Below are 20571 nucleotides of genomic sequence, written 5' to 3'. Positions count from 1 at the left end.
CTTGGGAGAAATAATGGAGAGCCTTATTCAGCTGACTAAGTGTGCTAATAGACTTTGGGGAAGTGAAGTGTCTTGAAACCGGACAGTCATGTAGGAAGTTTAGTCTCTTGTTCACACACTTGAAGGTAAGCAGCACTCCATGGCTCAGTAGTGAAAAAAGGATTTAGTAGAAGAGACTAATTTCTAAGGTAAGTGTCTTCATATATATTTTCGTCATTTTAAATTTTTCTATGACTTTTTAAAAAAAATTTTTATTCAATTGTATTAAAGCTGGTGAGACAGAAAACAAGTGTGGTTATATTGTATAGAGGCCGATCACTGATAACGGTATCATGGCTCTTATTTCATTTTGTTGCTTACTTACTTGTTGCTTACTTGCATAGTAAGAACTGGAAAATGCTGAGCTAAATAAGGTCTTAAGAATGTGAATCAGACATGAGTAATGACTCTCTTGCTCATTTTCCTTACAGACCATGAAGAGATTTTGCTATACATCATGCCCTACTACAGCTCTGTTGATGATGCTGGTTTTAGCCTTAGTGAAAGAGAGCAAATGTCTACCAGACCCTCATCAGAGAGAGCTTTTACTACAGGAGGAAGCCTCCAGGCGGATCGGTGGCAGAGTGGCGCTCAGTGCGGCAGAGCTTCGTCTTGACTCTTTACTTCATAAACTGAAAGAGCAAGAGATGAAGGCTTCACATTTTCCTCCAGCTATGCACTTCTTTAAAGCAAAGCCCTACATCCAAAAAAGTCCTGTGTTTAAAATTCTACAAGAAATGCCAAAAGGTACTTTCACGCCTCTTTAAACTTGAATGAGGGTTCCTGAGCACCGAGAAGTTGATCACACATTACATTGTTCTACTCTGTGTTCCTTTAAGGTGCAATCCTACACATCCACAGTTCTGCTCTGGTAAGCGTGGAGTGGCTCGTGATGAACGTGACCTATCGGCCTCACTGCTATGTTTGTTTCACTCGGACGGGTCACGTGCAGTTCGTATTCTCTGCATGGCAGCCGTTCCAACGTTTGGGTTGCTCTCAGTGGAACTTGTTGGAGAAACTGAGGGCCACCATGAGTGACGTACCTGCTTTTGACAAGAGGTGATCTACTGTAGAACGTTGTTATTATTTAAGATGAGATGATAGTATTTATAAAGACCTGCTGGAGAGTGTGATGTGTTTCAAGGTAGGAGTGTTGGTCTGAAATGATATGACTGGTTTAGTCGTTAACGATACAGTTATGGGAGTTGAATCAGTACAGTTTTGGCCATTATATTATGAATACAAACCCAAGCCCACATGACTCGAAAATGTAATTCTAGCTGTTCATTCCTAATCTTAAATACTTTAAGAATCTTCTGGGTCTCATGAATATAATACCTGTCCCATGCATGTCCCATTATCGATGGTAGTGAGGAAGGTGTATTTTATTGTATTTTATCAGCTAAAACATTGTATATACTGCACAGTGGATCCCTCCTTATGTTTTCAGGGTGTTTGTCAGTGCATAAAAATGAATGCATAAGTATACACACCCCTTGACTAATTCTTCATTCAATTACATTTTGATTGTAATGCAGCACTCAGTGTTTTTGAGAGTTACAGTTTATGAAATAAAATAAAAAATGTTTTTTTATTTCAACAAAACGAATGAAATAAAACAAATTATTATAATTTACTTCATTTGTCCTAACAAAAATGCTCCATTTATATCAGATTGTGAGAGGATCTTCTGTACACAGCCCTCTTGGGGGTATATTGACATTGGCATTAGGAGATGTACTGTATATGACTTGACTATAGCTCCAGTACCAGCTGAAGAGAAGCAGATAAATAGCATGATGCCGCCACCACCATGCTTCACCATGGGATCATTCTTTGGATGATAAATTGTCTAGTTTTGGCACCAAATATATCTTTTAAAACAATATCCAAAATGTTCTATTATGATCTCATCATGCCATTACACATTTTACCACATGGTTTGGACTGATTTGTTTCTTACCCCAAAGCCAAGACACACAACAAACACAAGAGATTTAGATTGCTGACTAAGATCAATTTTATCTTTTACACATTTCATGCTTAGTTTGATGCGGAACCTCACGCTCTTCACTGAGGATCCGGATGCGGCTTACCCGACTCAGGACGAAGTGTGGAATCAGTTTGAGCAAATATTTACCTCAATCTCAGGGCTGATCACCTATGCACCGGTTTTTAAAGATTACCTCTATCAAGGCCTCCTGCAGCTTTACAATGATAATATAATGTATCTGGAGCTGAGGACAGGTCTGTCCCAGGTTGGTGAATAATGAGTATGATTCTTACAGATGTCATATGAAAAGATGTTCAGCTCCAGGCTAGGTTTATAACTCATTTTCTGCTGCAGACATATGAGCTTGATGGCACTCTCCATGACAAAGTATGGTCTATACAAACCTACAAAAATCTAACTGAGCAGTTCAAGTTGGAGCATCCAGACTTCATTGGGATGAGAATAATTGTATCTGTCCATAGGTAAGTACACTTTTCTGGTACAAAAAGAGAGAGAGAGAATATTATTTATATAATGGTGTGTATCAGTCCAGTACAGCTCTATAGACATGTGCTGTAGAACCACTCCAATTTTGCATTGGAGCTCTTTTGTCAGATTGTAGTGGAAATCTTATAGAGATGGTATATGATGATTATTGTCGAAGTCGATCGTCACTTGTCTGTATATCTTGTGTAAGTCTTGCTGTTTTAAAATCTTCTTTTGCTCCCTTTTACAGGATACAGAACTTATCTATGATCAAGCAAGCAGTAAAAGATACCATAAAAATGCAAAAGTGCTTTCCAGAGATCATCGCTGGCTTCGATCTGGTGAAATCTCTTACTGTACACGACTTTATGCCAAAACCACATCTGTTTTTTTGTTTCTAAATTAACGATCTATACTTGGGATTATGTCTTGCTGTAGGTTGGGCGTGAGGATAGAGGAAATTCTATATGGTATTATCGGGATGCTTTATCAGTCCCAACCCAGGTTCATGCCAAACTTTCCTATTTCTTCCACGCAGGCGAGACTGGTATGTTTTCCCCACAACATGTAACATATACAGTGAATATATCTTTCTTTTAGATGTTTACAAGGGGAGACATTTTTCAGATTTGCTTTTCATTTACATTTACAGCATTTGGCAGATGCCCTTATCCAGAGCGACGTACATAAGTGCTTAAATCTCTAACATTGAATACATTAATGCTGGTTCACTAGGTTACATACTTAAGATACCATGAGTTTAAAACATTTGTTCAAAGTTACAATGAAAAAATGTCAAAGGTTGTGGGGTTTTTTTTGTTTTTTGTTTTTTTAAAATGCAAAAGATAAGGAAAGAAGTGCTAGTTGAAATGTTTCCTGAGTAAGTAGGTCTTCAACCGCCGCTTGAAAATAACCAGTGACTCAGTGTCCGGACCTCTAGGGGAAGTTCATTCCACCACCTTGGTGCCAGAACAGAGAAGAGTCTTGTAGTATACTTGCCTCTTACCCTGAGAGATGGTGGAACCAGTCGAGCAGTGCTGGTAGATCGGAGGTTGCGGGGTGCAGTGCGGGGAATGATGAGGGCTTTGGGGTAAGAGGGAGCTGGTCCATTTTTGGCTTTGTAGGCCAGCATTAGTGTTTTGAATCGGATGTGTGCAGCTACCGGAAGCCAGTGGAGGGATCGCAGCAGCGGGGTGGTATGCGAGAACTTTGGCAGGTTGAAAACAAGCCGGGCAGCTGCATTTTGGATTATTTGCGGATTGCGTTCATAGGTAGACCTGCCAGCAGTGCATTGCAGTAATCCAGTCTAGAAATGACAAGAGACTGAACAAGTACCTGAGCAGTCTGTGTGGTCAAAAATGGACGAATTCTTCTAATGTTGTAGAGAAGAAACCGACATGAGCGAGTCACATTAGCAACATGAGAGGAAAAGGACAGTTGATTGTCCATGGTTACCCCAAGGTTGCGAGCTGTGGCTGAAGGGGAGATCAGATCGTTGTGCAAGGATATTGCAAGATCATGACCTGGGCATGAATCACCTGGGATGAACAGCAGTTCAGTTTTGCTAGGATTGAGCTTTAACTGATGAGCAGTCATCCATGATGAAATTTCTGCCAGACATGCTGAGATCCGGTCAGAAGCTGTGGCATCTGAGGGTGGGAAAGAGAAGATAAGTTGTGTACCATCAGCATAGCAGTGGTAAGAGAACCCATGTGATGAAATAACTTCACCAAGAGAGTGAGTATACAGGGAGAAAAGAAGAGGACCAAGTACTGAGCCCTGTGGGACGCCAATGGAGAGTCTGCGTGGAGCAGATGTCACTCCCCTCCATAACCCTTGCTCTCTTGAAGGTAGTTGGTACCTGACCAGATGCTATGGATCTATTGACGATAGTGGAAATGAAGGGCAAGAGGTCTTGTGAGATGGTCTGGAGCATAGTGGTAGGGAGTGGATCCAATGGGCAGGTGGTAGGATTGCAGGACTGGATGAGTTGTAAAATCTCTTCTGCTGCCACAGTTGAGAAATGTGACAACGAAGGTGTAGGGGAATGCATACTCTGAGATGTAAGTGCAGTCAGGGCTGAAGTGAAGGTTGCGGAGTGAAGGTTGCGGCGGGTAAGAGCAAGGGGGTGAGAGGTAGTTTTAGGTAGGATAGGTAGAGTGATGGTGAAGGATACCAGGTGATGATCAGAGACGTGTAGTGGGGTAGCAGTCACGTCTGTAGCTGGAGAAGGACGGGTGAAAACCAGGTCCAGGACATTGCCTCCTTTGTGTGTGGGGATGTAGCTGTTGAGTGTGAGGGAGAAAGAGTCGAGAAGAGACAGGAGGGAAGAAGAATGTAGCTTGTCAGAGGGGAGGTTGAAGTCACCAAGCACTGTCAGGGGGAGCTATCGGAAGGGAAAGCACTAATGTGAACAACTTCATGAGTAAATAGAGAATAATTAAGTTGGATAAAGGGTCACCTTTGTGATTTATATCTTTTGCATAAGTTATAACCTGATTCGCTTCATCTGAAACCACTGTAGAGAATTGTTATTAAGAGGCGACTTAAACAGTAGGTTTACTCCAGATTAAACAAATAGTGTAAATAGCCTAGCTAACCATACCTTACACATTTGTTGAATCAGTGATTAGCATGGACACTACTGTTTTCCATTTGTCTAACAGTTTACAGACTCACCATGTAATCTGCCTCAGCGTTTTTATTCCTGTCCACACACTCTCAGTCAAGATCCTACAGCTCTGTGTGTGCGCCATAGATTCCTGTATGTCAGTGCAAATGACCGTGTGAGATCTTATTCTGGCTGATACATGTTATGTCAGAGCTCATATTGAAATAGATGTGCAGCAAGAAAATGAGAAAACGTCTAATACAGTCAGTGCTTTAACTGATACGAAGGCACCTGTAACTGGTTTATACTGCAATCTGTAGATTACAATACGTTATATTTACAGAACACGATACACATCCTCTATGTTATTTAAAGAGATGGCATTTTGGGGAAAATAGAAGTATGGTGTGATCACACCTGATAAATCTCATCAGAAATCTTCAGTCAATTATAAACTACATTTATACACAACCTGCTCTCTCTGTTACTGTCTCTGAAATCAGTGGCGTGGCCAAAAAATGCAAAGATTGGTTTTACCGCAAAATAATAATAATAATAATAATAATAATAATAATAATAATAATAATAATAATAATAATAATAACAAAGAGCTTTTTATTTTGGGTATAAATATAGTGTCACCTAAAGACCTTTTGAAATCCACCCTTATTGCTTGAAAACTTGTATTGATAAATAATTGATAAATTGATATATCTCCTTGAGTTCACATTTAGTTTAAGTAAAGTCTCAAAACTGGAACATATTTGGTCCATCATTCTGTCCACTCTGAGCTGATCCACTTCTGGCATCTGTATTTAAATATATCTGAAATGACTTCCTTATATTAATAATATCCTTATGATGGCTGTTGGTTGCTATGAGCAACACACACTCCAAAAATCAGAAGTAACAAACGATAAATTTTGATATAACCTAATAATAGTTATAGCATAATAATTGTGGAACAAATTCTTATATGGATGAATTAAATATTATGCTGTTTATAGTGTGTATGTTTATATGTTTTTGTAGACTTGTACGGCACAGATGTTGACAGGAACATTCTGGATGCTCTGTTATTTAACACTACACGTATTGGGCATGGTTTTGCCCTGGCACATCATCCCCTGGCGAAAGAGCTGTCCAGGAAAATGGGAGTGCCAGTGGAAGTATGTCCTATATCTAATCAGGTATAGCATCTGCAACATGGAATCAAACAAAATATCTCTAGTTATTTAGCTAACTACGAGTGCTGATCGTTTTTGAGGTGCTTTGTTTAATTTATCCCCAAAATACAAACATACAAAAGTGTCATGATTCTCTATGGAGAAAAAAATTCTTGAATGAATGATCTGATATAATTTCCAGTTTTACTTAGCAAAGGTTTTTTTTTTAAATCTGAGACTTTAGAAAAGTTAGACTTTAACAGCCTTTAAAGATGCGCATTATAGGATTCTTGGTGGTGTTACACTATACAGCCTAAAGTATGTTCACCCCTGATCATCACACGCATATGTGGTTATTCTCCAAACTGTTGCCACAAAGCTGGAAGCAAACAACTCTACAGAGTGTCCTGCACTGAGCCCTGACTCTGACCCCACTGAACACCTTTGGGATGAACTGGAACACTGACCTAACCCCAGACCTCCTCACTCTTACACCATCAGTGTCTGATCTCACTAATGCCCGTGTAGCTGAATGATCACTAATCCCCACAGACACACTCTGACATCAGTGTCTGATCTCACTAATGCTCCTGTAGCTGAATGATCACTAATCCCCACAGACACACTCCGACATCAGTGTCTGATCTCACTAATGCTCCTGTAGCTGAATGATCACTAATCCCCACAGACACACTCCGACATCAGTGTCTGATCTCACTAATGCTCCTGTAGCTGAATGATCACTAATCCCCAGACACACTCCGACATCAGTGTCTGATCTCACTAATGCTCCTGTAGCTGAATGATCACTAATCCCCACAGACACACTCCGACACCAGTGTCTGATCTCACTAATGCTCCTGTAGCTGAATGATCACTAATCCCCACATACACACTCCAACACCAGTGTCTGATCTCACTAATGCTCCTGTAGCTGAATGATCACTAATCCCCACAGACACACTCCAACATCAGTGTCTGATCTCACTAATGCTCCTGTAGCTGAATGATCACTAATCCCCACAGACACACTCCAACATCAGTGTCTGATCTCACTAATGCTCCTGTAGCTGAATGATCACTAATCCCCACAGACACGCTACATCTAATGGAAAGACTTCCCAGACAAACAGAGCATGTTATAACAGCAAACACAGGGGGTCATGCTTTTGGATATGTAGTGTGTGTATATATATATATAAAACTACCTGTCTTTTTTTTTCACTAATGTCTGGATGGATTTATACCAACTGTAGGTGCTGAAGCTGGTCTCAGATCTGAGAAATCACCCTGCTGCAGTGTTAATGTCAGAGGGACATCCGATGGTGGTGAGCTCTGATGATCCCACCTTGTTCGGCACTGCCGGACTCACTTATGATTTCTACGAAGTCTTTGTAGGAATCGGAGGTCTGAGTGCCAGTGTAGGAACGCTGAAGGAGTTGGCAATGAATTCAATCAGGTGGAAAGTTTTTGTGTTTAGAATTTTTATTAAAGATCTTTCATATCTTTGAAGTAAATTTTTGACTGACCTTTGGTTTGTGTACAGGTACAGTTCCTTGCCACCAGTGCTTAAGGAAAAGGCCATGGCTTTATGGCAACAAAAGTGGAACAAATTTATAGCAGAGAATTCACCATAGTAACAGGGAGAAGAAAGAACACCTGAATAATAATTTCATATAGAAAAAAAAAACAAAACAAAACTAGAAAACTCCAAATTGAAGCCAAAGATGTTTGAAATACTTCTACAGAGATGTTTTACCCATTTGACTAAATAAAACAATGATTTATGATCAACTGCTATAAAATGCTTTTATAAAATGTTTTTTTTTTTTAAATAAACAAATACATGAAAATATTTACAAAGTGATTGGAGGCAGCTGATTTTACGTTAAATGATTTTGATCTTAAAATTTTGTTTTAAATTATTTCTTTTTTCTGTTCGGTGAATGAAATGTTTTAAAAATAAATTGACGTTTTTAAAGTATTAAAACAAAATTAATTGAAATATTTTATAATTGTTGACTGTTGAGTTTGGTGGATTAGGAAATTTTGTATCAGCATAATAATAATAATACGTTTAAAAAAAACAAACAGACAACAGTTTACTGAATTTGTACATCCAAGATAATAAAATGAAATACATTACAGTTTAATTCAATCTGTCAGTCTGTGCCACACGTCTGAACCGCCCTATTTCTGTGCAAAACCCCGGGTCTGTATCTTTAATTCTGAGACCTTGTTTGAACGATGACAAGAATTTAATTTACACCTTTAATTTTCACACCATAAAGACAAATACACAAAGACACATAAAACAAGACAATATGTCGACTGAATGATTTTCAATAAAAAAAGTGAAGACTCACTCATTAGGCAGTACAGATTCTGTTCAAAATAATGAATTATTGTTTTTTTGACAAAAAGCATCTAATGTGCAACAGAATTGGGATGCAAGGGTTTAACTCGAGCCAGACGGGACAGTCCTAATCGCAGACCCAGACCGGGAGACTTTAGGGGAGGACTCTGACATGAACTAGGGTTCCTTCCTGCCAAGCCTGATAACATCCAGTGGAAAAAAAGAAGAGATCAGATTGTTTATGGTCTCCGATATATCGGAATTTATATTCAGTATCAATATTCTAGTCCTTACAGATGTTTCTGAATTAAATCTGATCAACTGATGTGTACATGAATTTAATCAACTGCACATCATTCACTTTAAAGAAGTGAATTCTACACGCCTTACCCGGAGGGGTCCACTTTGGTACTCTGCCTCCTGCAGGACTGGATTGGAGCGCAGATTTATTCACAGGAGGAGTGCTGGGACTTCTGGTTCGTGCAGAGAGAGGATGAGCAGCAGATGGACTTCTGACTTCTGGACTACTCAGTCCTGAGGTTTTGACTGAGAAGAAGTGAAATACAAAAAAAGTCAAATCAAATCAATGCAAGTAGATTATTGGTTCTATTCTAAATATATTTATTCACTGAGAGTATTCTATTTGGCCAAAGGTATGTGCACCCCTGACCATCACACCCACTGTTGCTCCATCCTCAAACTGTTTCTACGCAGTCAGAAGCACAGACACTGTAATGCTGTTGCATTTCCCTTTACTGGAACGAAGAGCATTGACTTATAATACAAATATCACACGTACAGCACAGGCCCAACATTAGCTTGTGATGACCTACTGATTTATCTACCTCTGAATTGGGTTGAGAAACCAGTACAAACCTTTGGACTGTGGTTTGGTTTTAGCCAGCTTCACTGGCTTCTTCTCTTTCTTAATAGATTTGGGAGATGTCTTTTTCTCTTTCTTAGATGTTTTCCTTTTATCTTGTTTTCTCTTCACGGTGTACTCTTCATCCTCGCTCTCGTCCAAGTCACTGAACTCTGATTCGTTCTCTGGATAGATACAGGAGCATACAGAGCAGCGTTAAATCAGGCATATTTATTTTTTAAATGACAATCACCATGGTGGGAAAGCTAATTTTGTGGATTGATGTACCTGGTGTGTTCTGAGGTCTGTAGTCTTCATCCTCTTCGTTCTGTTTACTCTGTTGCTCTGTCACTTTATGGGACTTCCTCTTAGAGCAAACAGCAGACGAGAGCATCTGCTCACTGCTGATATGATCTAAACCTGAAGTTATACAGCATTCATACATTATTCATTTCAATTCAACATTCAAAGACAAAGACTCTTTCAGAGGTGTTCCTAATAAAGTGAACTGTGAGTGTTGAGTGCATATTTCCTAGAACTAGTGAACATTAAGCAGCCTTCAGTAGTGTTATAATACGAGAACTGTGACGTACCCAAGCTGGTGACATCCACGCTACAGTTTGACAACACAGGGGGCACGTCTTCAGAAGGCAGACTTGAAGGTTTATTCCCATCTTCAAACAGACCATTTTTAAAAAGTTTAGTGGTGGAAAAAACATTTACAAAAGCCAATGTAAGTGTAGAGTCATGTACTACCAAAGCAGCTGCCATCGACGGTGAAGTGTGTCAGCACCGGAGGTACATCTTCCAGGAGCTTTACTTCTTCATCTTCATGCCAAAAAATAAAAAAGTTTAAAGTATTGCACCGTTTTAATCGATCAAATCATTTATCAGTATGGTTATGTATACATGTACACACCTAAAGGGTTGCTAAGTGGCTCTCCACGCTTTTCTACAGACTCAAGATGAGACAGAATCAGAGCAGCTTCTAGATGTCTGTCATACAGTTTTTCATCCAGAGACACTCTAAAAAAAATGTATATATAAACAAACAAATAAACACACACCACTTTATACTCACGGTATTCATTTATTAATTCACAGGAAAGATTTTCATCCAAGTGCATGATATGTCACACCGTTAGGTTAATATAGGACGTTACGTACCTTTCTTTGCGTGCTTTAGCTGGTAAATCGACGAGTTCATTTTTCCTGCTTTTCTCTGGCTGAGATTCTTTAAGAGAAACTCTGGCTTTTTTGCTCGGAGGGACTTTCACCGTGGCAAAATCCTCATCTGTCGTGCACATAAACTTCTCTTATTAGTAATAACAAGAGAAAACAGTGCACTTCTGAAATCCACCCTTATTGCTTAAAAAAATTGTTGTATTGATGATAAATCTCCTAGAGATCACATTTAGTTTAAGTAACGTCAGCACAAAACACTTTTTACTGTGTCTCAGCATCAAATCTACAAGTTTCTGCATCTTTTTCTGGAAAAGATGAAAGCGTTTTTTTGTTCTCAAAATATTCCATCATGTGCTATAATAATAGAGAACAGAGTGGACGAGATCACCGCCTTACCATCATCATCATCCAAGAAGTCTGAATAACTGATGCTTTTCTTATTCCTGACAAAACACATAAATAAACATCAGTAAATAAACACACAGAAATGCCAAAAGTAAGTACACCCACGTCACAGAACTGTAACTAAGAGACAGTAGATTATCACAGACCTTGATGGTCGATCCATTTCTTTAAAAGCACAAAAAATTCAAAGTGTTTTAATGAAATTAACTCGGTTTTCTTTTGTGGAATAGAGTTCACTTCTATTTACAAATTCACCAGGTTCATTTTATAAATTGAGTAAAAACAAATCTCAACCCGAAAAATCCGATTATAAACAGGTTAAAATATGACTTTTGTTAAAATAAATAATTAGAGTTTCATATGTAAACCTTCACCAACTGGAGCTTAGCACTCAAAGCGCCAAAAAAACAAACTGGCAAAAAAAAAACCCTGACGATTTTAAATGACAGATTCGTAAACGCTGAAAACGCGATCTCGTGTCATAGAGCAAAAAATGTCTGACTGACGTTACAGACCGTTTGCGTCCAGTTTTTAGTAGGATGTTCCTAATATTTTAAACCCAGCTAAAAAAAATAAATAAATGAACAAAATAGAGAAAAGCGTGATCGCTAAACACGAATCTGCTGAAGAGTAGCAAATGGAATGATGACGCAGAACAGAGGCATTGTTTACTATAGATATATATACACTAGATGTCGCCTTGTATAGGGCAGTACATTGAAACAAAGCGTCAACTGAGCCGCCATCTTGGTACGGGGGACCCCCCCCCCTTAATGCATCAGCGTCAATGTAGGCAAAGAAATAAAATCACCATAAATCGTCATGAATGCGATTTCTAGTTTTTTTTTTGGTTCGTTCCAAAGGTCAGACATGTATTTATTATTAAGTCCAGAGAAGATTTAAGGTTTTGATATTAAGATAATCTACTTTTTCACAATATAATGCATAGTGCTAGTAGATGAAAGTTTCTTACTTACATTCTTCCACTTGAGTAAACTTCATATGAACAATCACTACTTACCTTATAGACCACTGCATGCAATAATGGTGTGACTATACATGTTCATTTAAACATTTAAATTGGATTGGTTTATTAAATATGATACACAAAGCAATTTGCAGGTGGAAGCAAATCACAAATTTTGAGAGGAACATAATATGAAAGTTAGACAGTTGAGGTGCCAAAAACTGTTCAATCTTTTCTTTATTCCTGTCCGGCAATACTTTTGCCACATTAAATAAGTATGTAATAAAGTCACATAAACAAAAAAACAACAAAAAAAAAACAACAAATTTTTACTTTAAGGCTGAACTTGTATGTTACACTGCCAAGCTAACTGGTGACATCTTTCCAAGTCTGTCAGCTGAGTTAACCATTTTTAGTGTTTAGTATCCCTGCAACAACACGACCTTAGTTGCACAGTATGAACTTTTGTGACATGTTGTCTCAACTTATGAAAGGTCCAGACAACCAGTGAAATTAAGCTAAAGTGATGGTCGTCTATGCCATGTTGAGTCTCAACTCAAATGTGATCGCGAAGACCAAATATGTTATATTATACTTTTTTTTTGTTAATTAACATATGATAAAAAAAAATCAAAAACCTTTTCAGGCATAATCTCATTAAATATATCCTTAAAGGAAGTAACTTGATAAAAGAGCATTTTTGCTTATGTTAAGTCCAGGACAATCTAATAAAATATGTTTGACAGATAAGGCAATCTTACAGAGCATACATAAAGTCTTTTCACCTTTAAGCAAAAAATCATGGGTCAATTTTTAATGTCCTTATTAAGAGCTTCAGAATGTACAAACATTGTAGGTTTTCCTAACTGTCAAAAACTAATGGGTAACTAGTATGGATTAGCTATGGTCGTTAACCAAAGACTAAAACAAACCAACGGAACAAGAAATATAATTTCCTAACATTCAATATCATAAAACATATTCTCACTTGTGAAATGGAAATCCCTTGCTGTCTGGTTTTTAGATGTCGTTCATTTGAACATCCAAACGCAGCACAGAAGTCCGGCATCGTCCATGAATTTGAAATACAGGACACCTGTACATTGGCTGCGGTTTTGATTTTTAGGACCCCAAGGCGACATCTGGTATAGATATCTTTGATTGTTTACTAGCTATTTCTTCCTTCACTACAAGGCCACAATTCCATGCACCCTTGACTATCACACCCACATGTTTTTGTTTGTTTGTTTTTTGTTTTGGCACACAAATTGTTGCCAAAATATTGGAGCACAATTGCATAGAATATCTCTGTATGATGGAGCATTAACTTTTCCCTTCACTGGAATTAACACTCAGACCAGTTCCAGCATTACAATGTGCACAACACAGAAGAACTGGATTGTCCTGCACAGAGCCCTGACTCTGACTCAAGCAGCATAACACAGGGTTAAAAATAAACACCAGCATCAATCTAATCATCAATCTATGAACTGATATACACTTAGTTTGCTGAGTAAATAAATCAAAACATACTGTCTCATACTATAGTAATTGTCTTTGTTCCTATTCCGGTTTATTAAGATGTTTCATAAAAACACACACACACACACAAAAAAAAAATCACCAATGCATCATTTAAACACAGGAGTAGAGTGTAGGATACACCCTGGACGGAGTGCCAACCCATTGCAGGGCACACACACTCTCATTCAATCACACACTACCACAAGATTGTTAGGGTTAATTTCCCATCTGATCCTGACCACAGCCCATTTATATAATGTCACATAAATGAAGACATGTTTCAGGCTATTTCTATAAAGCTCTTCCTCTGCAAGGGTTTAGTCACAAGGGCTTTTATTTCTTAAAAATGCTTCTATGGTTAAGTGTCCCAGTTTACTTGAATGTTCCAGAACATCGGAATTCTGTGTGTGTGTGTGTGTGTGTGTGTGTGTGTGTGTGTGTGTGTGTGTGTGTGTGTGTGTGCGTGTGTGTGTGTGTGTGTGTGTGTGTGGTGTGGGGGTGGACAATGAGAACACAAGACACAAGAAGTTTGAAGAAAAAAATTATTCTATTCATCTTCTCAGGTAGGAGACAAAATGAATATAATTTATATTACAGTTTATAGCCATATAAATACCATAAATATGAACACTGGAATTAAATAAATAAATACTTTTTAATAAGGTTAAAACTATGCCTGTTGTTGGCGTCCTGCACCAGTGGATTGTTTTTGGATTGATTGTTTTTTGTCAGATTAGGAATGAAATATGTATCGACTGGTACAGAATAAACAAAAAGTGTGTTTTTTGGAAGTAAAAATCTTAAAATAACAAAAGATTAAAGATTAAGACTAAAGAAACATTTGGTTTTGGTCCTCACCTGGTGTTGAGCTGAAATCTTCTTCTGAAACCTTGTCTATAACCACACCTGTTATAAGCGGTTATAAAACACTATATAGCATTTACTCAAGACAAAATCCCAACGTTGAACCCAAGTTGATGAAAAGTTGTGCTGCACCACAGTGTGTGTTTCTGTGTGTTTCTGTATGTAATAATAATCTACAAATATTATAAGCTAAATATGAGTCACCTGATTATGACCCCAAAGTCACCCCAAATTCTGCTGGATGAACAAAATTAAAGCAAATTCAGACAGTGAGAAAAAACCTGCTTTCTTAACAAGTTTTCCAAAATGCTTAATAAATGCTTAGTAATTATTTTCCATTTAAAAACTGTCCTATATTACTCAGAATTATTTGAATTAAAACGTCCTGTGGTCGAATTACGATGAAGATAAACGGACGAGTGACTTCACCCCACTGTCCCTGACATCCGAGGGCTCCCGGGGTTCCTGACGTGCTCCACGTCCCACGGGTCGTCGTCATTAGGTGAAGCGTAAGTTTCCCGCGAGCTCTTGCGGTCCTCAGGGCGCTCGACATCTTGGTCGACGTCGTCATCACGGGCAGCGCGTGAGTCCGACTCCTCCGCCTGGCGGTCGCGTCGCTCCCGATGCTGCAAACGCTCCAGCGGAACTGTGCTCTTCTCAGACATGAAGAGGGACGTCTGCGCCACATTGCGACCCGATGTGTACACCTGCTTCACACCATCCAGATCGAGTAGTATGCCATTGCGGGTAGAGTAGTACACGTCGCGGTGGTTTTCCAAGAGTATGTGATGGAAGAGGCAGTCATCCCTGTGGCAAAGAGTCTGAGAGAGAGAGAGAGAGAGAGAGAGAGAGAGAGAGAGAGAGAGAGAGAGAGAGAGAGAGAGAGAGAGATGCACAAGCGCACAAGGGGCAGTTATTCTAAAGTCTAATAGAAAAGTTTCATAGCAATAACAAAATATTACATAAATATAATTTAACGGATTAGTTCGAGTCTAGAAACATTCTACACATTTCTCTGATGACAAAGTGACATCAACACAAAAAATGTCACCACTTTCTTTCTTTACCCTTTTAACGAACAATTACTCAAAACATTTACAACGCGTAATTATTAATCTACATGTGCTATAATCTGACAGTGTTCCCACTATAGTATTGCTATATTATATTATATTATATTATATTATATTATATTATATTATATTATATTACATATTAGTGTCAAATAAAGTACAAAGTTTTCTCAAATTCTAGTGAAACTTTAATTCTAATAAAGCATAACAGCCAGTGATTATATTTAAGGTGGCAGACACTTACAGATGTAAAAAGATTTCCATTTGCGTCCATGCACAAGAACCGGTTACTTTTCACTCCAAATATTGCAATCTGGTCCCGGGTTTCTGCTTTCAGCAACATCACACCTGTTGAAATGATGCAAATAAATCGGGCATAAATTCTGCGCAAGGCAAAATGGTGCATTTAGTAATAAGACATTGAGCGGCAACTTGTTTAGAACGGAATAAATAAATGCGCACTTACTGTATGAACCCCGATGCGTCGTTTTACGCACGTGTCCAGTCAAGCTGATCTCCAAGTAGAAGTTGTTGAGCTCGGTGCTGGCGCGCAGGTGCACGTATCTCCGCGGGTTTCCCCAGCTGGAACCTTGAAGCGGTGAAGAAGGGTTCGGGGCAGCTTCACAATTTCTACATCCATGAAGTGTCCCGAGCCAAAGCACCATAAGACGAACAGCTCCGCGCATCATGATCCCGAAGATTATTTGGCAAAAAAACAAAACAGTCAGAATAGTCGAAACAGTCTGTTCTGATGTGTGCAAAAGCAAAGGCTGGCTATTTAAGCGCATCCTTGTGCCACTCCTCGTTTCCCGTTTTGACGCAACGCTCGCCCCCATGTACGAGAAACGGAAGGATGGGGTTTGTTTGGAGCGTGTGCACCTTTTTCTGGTTTGGGTTAAAGTTAATTGGCTGCTGCAAGACATAATTGCGTTTTAACACGATGTTGACTTTTCTCGTGCCCACATGCCACAAATTGATGGGGTGCGCGTAAAGACCTATCCACTCATCTTAGCCACTTTCACTGCATTTTGCACTCAGTACAATGCATAAAAACCCTGAAATGTAATAAAAAAAAAAATTACAATTGGACGCCATGACTAAAGGACACAATGATAAAAACTTATAAAATATTATATTTGATAATAAAATATAGATTGGATATAATATATATATATATATATATATATATATATATATATATATATATATATATATATATATATATATATATATATATATTGGATTATAAAATATCCAACTTTTTTAATGGTGCAAAAACACGGACATCCTCACATTGGCCAGTAGAGGGCGCTCGCGCTCCACGTGCTCCGCAATGTTCCTTCTCTGGGATTACAATTTACTTCATTTAACCTCAGTTGTGTAGAAAGATTACATTCATCTCATTTTCTCATACCGTCATAATTAATTATTAAATAATTAAAAAACGATATTTTCCCATCACTATGATATTCTATGAAATTGAGACAAACTCAATCATTATTAGAGCTGAAGACTTGCGGTGACATGAGCGACAGCTGGATGTGGGCGTGTCTACAAACAGATTGCTCCGCTCACTGATGACTTCGTAGTACATGACATTCATCACACGTGGTACTGGGTCATGTTGCTTTAGTTCTTCTTTTACAATGAACTTCAAGTTTCTCTTGTGCTTGTCAAATACAGTTCTTCTGTAGAGAGAGAGAGAGAGAGAGAGAGAGAGAGAGAGAGAGAGAGAGAGAGAGAGAGATGGTGAGAGAGACAGAGAGAGAGAGAGAGAGAGAGAGAGACAGAGAGTGAGGGAAAGAGAGAGAGAAAAAGAGAAAGAGAGACAGAGAGTGAGGGGGAGAGAGACACACACACACAGACAGAGTGAGAGACAGAGAGAGAGAGGGAGGGAAAGACACAGAGAGGGTGAGAGAGACAGAGAGTGAGAGACAGAGAGAGAGCTAGAGAGGGTGAGAGAGACAGAGAGAGAGAGCTAGAGAGGGTGAGAGAGACAGAGAGAGAGAAACAGAGAGAGAGAGAGAGAGAGAGCGACAGAAAGACACAGAGAGAGACAGAGAGCGAGGGAGAGAGAGAGACACAGAGAGAGAGAGAGAGAGAGAGAGAGAGAGAGAGAGAGAGAGAGAGACAGAGAGAGAGAGGGAGGGAGAGAGAGACAGACATCCCTGTAGCAAAGTGTCTGAGAGAGCGGGAGAGAGAGGGGGGGGTGTGTGTGTGTGATGAGATTCCTTTATTTAAAGTACAGGTTTCTAGCCCCTTGTCTTACTAATCTAGTAGCTAAAGCTTCGTAAGGTGAAGTGTTTGTGTGTTAGAGCAGGGAGCAGGACAGATTTCAGTACCCTGTGTGTTAGAGAGCGACACTGAGTGTGAATGACTCAGTTGTCCTAAAGCTGCTCCGATTCCTGCTTCAACGTGACCATGATATTTAATTAAGAGAAGCTCTTTGTACTTAATCATCCTCCACATTTCACAAGCAACTCAAGAATTCTCAAGATTCATATGTTTAGGGAAAAGAAAACAAACAGGAGTCATGTTACAAAATCAAACTTTTTATTTGTATCAGGAATATGGTTACACTGCTGTGCACAGCACATACGTACAAAAATAAAAGAAAAACCCACTTTCCCCCCCAATATATTCATTTGCACACGTATCATTGTTGGTTTTCAGAAACAAGTGATTGAAGACGTCTGTTTCCTACTGCGTCACGATCATTGTAAGAAATCATAACTAAGGCAGGAGGTGAGGTATATGTTAACAGTGGAAAGGAGAATGGCAGGTGAACACAATGGGGTTTGAAATGTACACGATGAGAAAGAAGAGGAAACAGGGACAAAAAAGAGAAAAAAAGAGAGAGAGAAATTTGAAATTTCACAAATACTCCCCCTAATCACAGTTTTTGAACTTTTTTTCCGGTGACATGGTAAGAAAATGAACTGTAACAACATTAGCATGCAGTGTTCAAACAGGAAGTACTTCATAGAAATTCGCCTCTTTCTGCCGAATGTGTACACTGTTAAATGTCACGTGCAGTCTGGCTGAAATTTGAGGTACCGTGAGATGAAAATGAAATCGGTCATAAATACTAACTATCAGTGTACAGTAGATGATGTGATTAATGATGCAGTGTTTACAAAAAAAAAAACCCTTGAAATAAATAAATAAAAGGTGACATACTGTAATAATCCCTATCTTCATCACCAAAAGAAACTCCAGTGAATTCATGACAATGCATCTTCAGAAACGTGGCTCTTCTCTGTGCTTCTCAGAATGGAGATCTAGCAACAAGCTCAGCTGCTCCCTTAAATAAGCGATCCATTCTTTTTCCAGAGGACAACAACATTACAACCCAAATCCTGGGACTGGCATGACATTCTGATGCCTGGTGCGCCAGAGATTCCTGAGCTGCAGGTTGAGCTTGGCTTCGTTGAGAAGAACGACTGGCTTGCACTGACAATGGCCATTCACAAAGACATTCATAGCTCTTCTGATTTTGACAGGCCACATCTCACAGGAAACTGGCTTCTATATTGCATGCCTAGTAAACATTTTTACAGCTGTCTCCATAAATCTGCATGACATGCACATCCACGGTCAGGATCGCTCACATGCTCAAAACATTCACGCACATCGTTCATTGTCCACACTAAGACACGCTAAGCCAGCTACTCAGTCCCGTAATCGCTCTCTGGTCCTTCTGCGCATTTAAATGTGAATTTTACACACATTCCAATGTGCGTTCTAAGTCAGAGAAATCAACTTGCCTTCTGAATCTGTTACAAAGATTTGATTTGTAACAAGCCACATAGTGTAGAGACAGTAGCAGGTGTGGCGTTAAACACAATCACCTGAATGATGGTGTAATCTGTTGACTTTAGACGAACAACTCAGTGATTCGTATTGAAGAAACTTTCATGTTTTCTCAGAAGACAAACTAACCATACCTAGAGCTAGAGGAGAAAACAAAGAGCTTAAATATTAAGGATGTTTCAGAGCATGTTTTCTGTGCATGTGTTAAGTCTAAGCACATGTTACAATAGAAAATATGACAGACGAGGATTCTCAGTCGCTTTGTTTAGTTCATGATGGAGCCTAAAAACCCTTCACAGGCAATGATAAGGCTCTGTGGATTATAAAATTTGAGGAGCGGCACTTCTCTCTTGCACAGAACGTGATCTGATCAAAAGCTTCTATTTCAACATGCAATACAGAGCAAACATGAAAGGAGTTTGCCTGTAAACGACATCCAAGATGTCTTCATGGGGACAAGGACGGAAAAAGATCGAGCTGAGAGACACGAGAGGCACTCAACATAGTATTTTTAACAGCCAAGTGGAAACGAAAAAGAAGCTCTTACACCAACACCACACCCTATTACCTTCAGTACACACTGATTCTTTGGGAGTGCAACGGTATAAAAAAAATCCAAATATAATGCTGGATAACAGTTTTAGTTCTGCTTCTGTGAAACATATTCAATAACCAATTCATTATTAGTGACTATAGATTTAGCCATTTACAAATCTTTCCTAAATGGATGTGCTAAAAAGGCCATTTTGTGTTTTATACTTTTATTAATTAAAACAAAAATCCTCTGCTCTATTAAAATAGAAATACTCTTCACTGTAGTGTGTACCCTGTTTTGTTTCATGTTCAACAGGACTACACCTTCAAACACAGGTTTACCTTCACACCCTCGATACTGTCTCAGGCCTCGGTTAGACCCTTAAGAAGAATCTACAATACGTGATGGCAAACTCAGGGACTTTGATCGTCTGAGCACGCTAGGGTTCAGGGCTCATGTGTGACCATGACCATAAACTAAAAAAGGGCCGATATCTGACCAGGGCTGCCCTGGGTTACTGCTGGAATCTCAAGGCTTTGACAAAGCGCTGGAGTCTTTTTTTTTTTTTACAGGAATAACTGTATGATGCTCAGTGGGCTCAGGTATTTAGGAAGCTGTTGTCTCCACCCCCTGGTCAGGAGCTGCATAGTTCCAGCAGAATGAACAAACAAATCCGGCTGTGGCGTCCCATA

The 20571-nt window shown here is 39.1% G+C and overlaps 3 protein-coding genes across 3 annotated transcripts; 1 reads left to right on the top strand and 2 right to left on the bottom strand.

Moving 5' to 3' along the window:
* Positions 1 to 25: 25 nt before the first annotated feature.
* Positions 26 to 8448, top strand: ada2b (adenosine deaminase 2b). The gene is made up of 10 exons (XM_027154133.2): positions 26 to 188; positions 471 to 786; positions 879 to 1098; positions 2087 to 2297; positions 2387 to 2514; positions 2769 to 2859; positions 2957 to 3065; positions 6162 to 6319; positions 7552 to 7754; positions 7842 to 8448. Exons 2-10 carry the CDS (start codon positions 474 to 476, stop codon positions 7930 to 7932), a joined length of 1524 nt encoding a protein of 507 aa, XP_027009934.2. The 5' UTR covers positions 26 to 188; positions 471 to 473; the 3' UTR covers positions 7933 to 8448.
* Positions 8449 to 8552: 104 nt separating this feature from the next.
* rad51ap1 (RAD51 associated protein 1) lies at positions 8553 to 11733 on the bottom strand. The gene is made up of 10 exons (XM_027154135.2): positions 11250 to 11733; positions 11095 to 11141; positions 10681 to 10807; positions 10433 to 10539; positions 10270 to 10341; positions 10107 to 10187; positions 9802 to 9933; positions 9528 to 9698; positions 9042 to 9197; positions 8553 to 8850 (listed from the first exon to the last, which is right to left on the bottom strand). The coding sequence occupies exons 1-10, from the start codon at positions 11264 to 11266 to the stop codon at positions 8723 to 8725; spliced, it is 1038 nt and encodes a 345-aa protein (XP_027009936.2). The 5' UTR covers positions 11267 to 11733; the 3' UTR covers positions 8553 to 8722.
* A 2479-nt stretch (positions 11734 to 14212) lies between these two features.
* fgf23 (fibroblast growth factor 23) lies at positions 14213 to 16529 on the bottom strand. The gene is made up of 3 exons (XM_027154158.2): positions 15998 to 16529; positions 15776 to 15879; positions 14213 to 15279 (listed from the first exon to the last, which is right to left on the bottom strand). Exons 1-3 carry the CDS (start codon positions 16452 to 16454, stop codon positions 14884 to 14886), a joined length of 957 nt encoding a protein of 318 aa, XP_027009959.2. The 5' UTR covers positions 16455 to 16529; the 3' UTR covers positions 14213 to 14883.
* Positions 16530 to 20571: the final 4042 nt, after the last annotated feature.

This window comes from Tachysurus fulvidraco, chromosome 19 (assembly GCF_022655615.1).
Source record: "Tachysurus fulvidraco isolate hzauxx_2018 chromosome 19, HZAU_PFXX_2.0, whole genome shotgun sequence".
Classification (NCBI taxonomy): domain Eukaryota; kingdom Metazoa; phylum Chordata; class Actinopteri; order Siluriformes; family Bagridae; genus Tachysurus; species Tachysurus fulvidraco.
Note: the sequence above shows the minus strand (reverse complement) of the source record. Positions and strands in the feature narration are given on the sequence as shown.

Excerpts from the sequence above, each read along its gene's own strand:
- rad51ap1 (XM_027154135.2), bottom strand. Across the intron at positions 9,198-9,527 it reads AACCAAACCACAGTCCAAAG|TCAAAACCTCAGGACTGAGT; the intron begins GTTTGTACTGGT and ends ACTTCTTCTCAG. Across the intron at positions 8,851-9,041 it reads ACCAAAGTGGACCCCTCCGG|GCTTGGCAGGAAGGAACCCT; the intron begins GTAAGGCGTGTA and ends GGATGTTATCAG.
- fgf23 (XM_027154158.2), bottom strand. The coding sequence starts at position 16,454 with ATGTCTTGCAGCAGCCAATTAACTTTAACCCAAACCAGAAAAAGGTGC. Across the intron at positions 15,880-15,997 it reads GACGCATCGGGGTTCATACA|GTGTGATGTTGCTGAAAGCA; the intron begins GTAAGTGCGCAT and ends TCATTTCAACAG. Across the intron at positions 15,280-15,775 it reads ATGGAAATCTTTTTACATCT|ACTCTTTGCCACAGGGATGA; the intron begins GTAAGTGTCTGC and ends TCTCTCTCTCAG.
- ada2b (XM_027154133.2), top strand. The coding sequence starts at position 474 with ATGAAGAGATTTTGCTATACATCATGCCCTACTACAGCTCTGTTGATG. Across the intron at positions 1,099-2,086 it reads GTACCTGCTTTTGACAAGAG|TTTGATGCGGAACCTCACGC; the intron begins GTGATCTACTGT and ends TTTCATGCTTAG. Across the intron at positions 2,298-2,386 it reads TGAGGACAGGTCTGTCCCAG|ACATATGAGCTTGATGGCAC; the intron begins GTTGGTGAATAA and ends TTTCTGCTGCAG.